This window comes from Arachis ipaensis, chromosome B10 (assembly GCF_000816755.2).
Source record: "Arachis ipaensis cultivar K30076 chromosome B10, Araip1.1, whole genome shotgun sequence".
NCBI lineage: Eukaryota > Viridiplantae > Streptophyta > Magnoliopsida > Fabales > Fabaceae > Arachis > Arachis ipaensis.
This window is the reverse complement of record NC_029794.2, coordinates 116,608,282-116,612,110: the sequence shown is the minus strand read 5'-3', so window position 1 is coordinate 116,612,110 and position 3,829 is coordinate 116,608,282. Positions and strand designations below refer to the sequence as shown.

Here is a 3,829-nt window from a genome sequence, read left to right as displayed (position 1 = left end):
CTGAGAAGTGCCTTTAGTTCTTCCACTTGATCCACTGTGCAAAGATTCCATGGATTCAAAGGCCTTCCATCTGGTTTGAGATCTTGTGAGGGATCTCTAATCATGCATGCTTTGTTGAGAAACCTAGTCAGAATTGTACAGCAAAGAAGAATGAAAACATAGAGAAAACTAAGAATATTTAATATTGACGACAGTTGTGATTCACACTAGTATTTGAGTATATCTCAATGTATCTATCACTCAAAACATAAGAGTATTTATAACTACCTAGAGATCACAGACTAACACGTTATAATTCCAACTTGTTCCCTAAGTCACCAAAGTCTGTTAGATCAGTTGCAACCATATTAACTGATTCGAGCCTCATTACTCCCTATATAAGCCTCTACTTATATAATATAACATTTTCAGTTTGATGCTTCCGTACAGTGTAAAATTTCCTAAAATTTCAAATGTGCTCATTTTAGTCCATGAATTTATCTTCCATAAAGTCAGATCAAGAGGCTAGCGAACAATTTCAGAATTTCATGATTAAAAAAAAGTTTCTGATTTGATGCAATTAGTAACTATGTCCATAGCAATCTGATCTTATCCAATGCATGATGATAAATAAGACAAAAGGAACCAAATCATACCTCAAACTTTCACTTGGCACTAGGAGAATCGAATCCTTCTCGTGGTAGTATGTCAAATTTCCATATTCCTGATTCAACTGAACAAGTCTATTTCTATAAGAGGCTACAATGACCTGAGCTAACCCACTCACCATGTTCTTTTTGGTCTCTAGCTTGACATAAAATGGAGAAGCTAAGAAAAACGATATAGTCGATATGAACATTAAGATAACAGGAATTCCGAACCCCACTTTCCATCCCATGGTTTCTTGAATGTAAACAACACCAGTTAGACCAAGAAGTATCGACAATGTGACCGAAGCATAGTACCATCCGAAGTAACTTTCCTTAACATTCCCATCTTTGTCCTTCATGCTTAACTGATCAACACCGAAGGCTAAAGAGGATGATCTTATGCCTCCAGCTCCAATGGCCATAAGGGCAAAAGAGGAATGTAAGATCAAAAGTTGCATTGTTGAAGTGGAGTTATAGACATTGGTTAATTGGTTAGAAATTTGCCTTGGAATCATGGTTGTTGACCATAGAAGAACCATTCCCTACTCAATCCAGATGATAAAAACAATTAAACTTCTAACTTTGTATCACTGCTTCATGATAGAATTAATGATTTTTTAAAAATAAAGTGAATTATGTTTAGTAGTTCCTGTAAAAGTGATTCTGAAGGTAAAAGTTGGTTTTGGTAAATAAAAACTAAAGACACAAAAATTGGCAAAATAAATTCCAAGATACAATCCCTCCAACTGGTGTTCTATTTAAGAATAGAACTCAGATTCTCTCAGAGGCCATAGCATACCACTGCCATTAGCCCATTACGCTAACACTCTTATGAGTAAAACTAAGGGAAAACTTTCAAGTGTACCGGTACACCGGTGTTTCAGTGATTTTTAACCGTTGATTTTAATTATAAAAAATGTATATAATATATATAATTAAGATCAACGATTAAAAACACTGAAACACCAGTATATCGGTATACTTGAAAACTTTCCAAAACTAAGTACTCAGTAACATATGAGTGCCAGCAATTACTAAATATACCTCGAGTTCAACTAGATAGGCACCTTTTTTCGGCCAACATCAGCCAACACCTTTTAACGTTAAATTCTAAACACTAAATTTCAAACTTATATCCTAAATTTTATATTCTAAATTCTAACTCTAAATACTAAATCTTCCAAAAAAATGAGGGTTAAATTTTAATTTTACAATTGGCTTCCAGTACTTTTTCATATACTTAATATCACTCACTTTCCAAATTAAAGGAAAGTGTCATTTTTTACTTTGATAGCTGCGTATGAAAGATACAATCTAACTCGATTAGATTGGATTAGTTCGACAAAACTATCCAACAAACTGAGTAGTAACCTAATATTTGATGGGTAGTAAACGGATGAAAAGGAAACGGAAATTACCAACAGGCTAGTAACAGAACCATAAGCAATCATGGAATATCGACCGACACAAGAGTCTGCAAGTAAAGCAGCAATGAGGGGTGTGAAATTGGTGGCAGCAGACCATAACAAGAGGAAATTGGTGGCAGCAGCAGTTTCCATCCCATACTCTCTTGTCAAGTACAATATCATGTTAGGCATTAGTCCAATGCTAGCCAGCCTCTCAAATGCCTCATTTGCTGCCACAAAATCACACATCAATTAATTATTAGACCCAACTACATCTATATCAAACATGAAATTCCTACATCATTCACCAGAGTTAAGCCCCAAATGGCACTGATCGCGTAACGTAAAATAGTCTTTGACATCTCAATTGCACCAATTACGTTTTTTAGATCGACAAAAAAGCACCATCTTCTCTCAACCTTTTTTTTCATCAAATGACTCATCCTGCCGTTAGGACTAATATGACACACTTTTGTCAATTCCGAGACATAATTAGTATAATTGAGATTTGGAAGACTATTTTAGTGCACGCATCGAATCCAATCTCACTAACTACTTTGGAGTTTAGCACCATTGATATTGTTTACCTATGATGAAAGGCAAGGTTCTGAAGCCACCCTTGTGGTTGTGGGAAGTAGTGGAAGTGGCCTTGGAGAGAAGTGGAACTTCCACCACATGCTCTATCTCTGGGAAGCTTCCCATCTGCAAATGCCAAATTCAGAAGAAAGAGATTGGAGTGGTGCTGAATCACTGAAGACTAAACACTGAAACAGTTAAGTAGATTGAGTGCTTTCATATAATTGTATGGCGCAGGATGTGGACAGTTCCATAAAAAGATTGTTACCCTCGTTCCTCCACCTGTTTCTATAAACAGAATCTTACACATACACGTGTATATATAATATGATATAAACGGTTTCCGTAACTGCCGAGTGCACTCTTAATTTCGTAAGATGATTGGTTATTATCTGCTTCATTACATCGGATAACAGGACACGCTACCCTTTTCCATTGTTTTAAATCTTCTCTTAAATAATAACTAATACACGCTTTACTAAAATATATAGTTTTCTTCACTGCACCAAAAGATTTCTTTAGTTTCCTTCAATCGATACGTGTGTTTAAGTCTCAAAATGGAGAAACAAACAACCATTCATTAATACCATGTTTTTCGGTGCAAAATGATTCCGTCGTGTGCCATGTGATGGCGTTTAATTTCTATAATTTAAAAATCAGCTATTTTTTTTCTTTTGAAAATAAGATTATTTGGTGTAATTATACATGTTGCAACACGCAAGATATCTATTGGACATGTATCATTTAGGGGTGGTAAACGGGTCTAAATCTGTCGGATCGGTCCGCTAAAAAAGGCGGATTGGACTGGACAATTGAGACCGCCAAATAGTAAAAGCCCGCCTAACTCGCACCGTTTAAACCGCGGGCTTTGGCGGGGCGGGGTGGGCTTCCCGGCCGGATTTAGTGTTTCTTTTGCAAGGGGTATTTTTACAATTTTTTTTGCCAAAATCCAACTTCCCCCAACCCAACTTACAAGAGAATAAAGATGAAAATTAAGTGTTTTGGATTATGTTTATTTTGTTTTAGAGATAATATTTATAATTATGTTTTGGATTGTGTTTATTTTGTTTTGTGAACAATATTTATAATTATTTTTGGATGAAAATTTGGTTTTTAATTATGTTTATTAGATATTTATAATTACAAAGACTTTAATGTTTGTGAATATAAAAATTATAATTTGTTTATACTTTTAGAAATTATAATAGTTAAAAGTAA

At 34.9% G+C, this 3,829-nt stretch overlaps 1 protein-coding gene across 1 annotated transcript in view; it reads right to left on the bottom strand.

The window, feature by feature from the left end:
• The window catches only part of LOC107621112 (protein NRT1/ PTR FAMILY 1.2), a gene marked incomplete at its 3' end in the record, with an annotated part of 15,724 nt that continues 11,897 nt past the window's right edge, over positions 3-3,829 (bottom strand). Inside the window, exons 2-5 of the mRNA XM_016323149.2 lie at positions 2,623-2,737; positions 2,048-2,265; positions 636-1,171; positions 3-123 (exon numbers count right to left, since the gene is read on the bottom strand). Of these exons, the coding sequence (XP_016178635.1) occupies positions 3-123; positions 636-1,171; positions 2,048-2,265; positions 2,623-2,737 (990 nt within the window). The remainder of the gene's footprint in view (positions 124-635; positions 1,172-2,047; positions 2,266-2,622; positions 2,738-3,829) is intronic.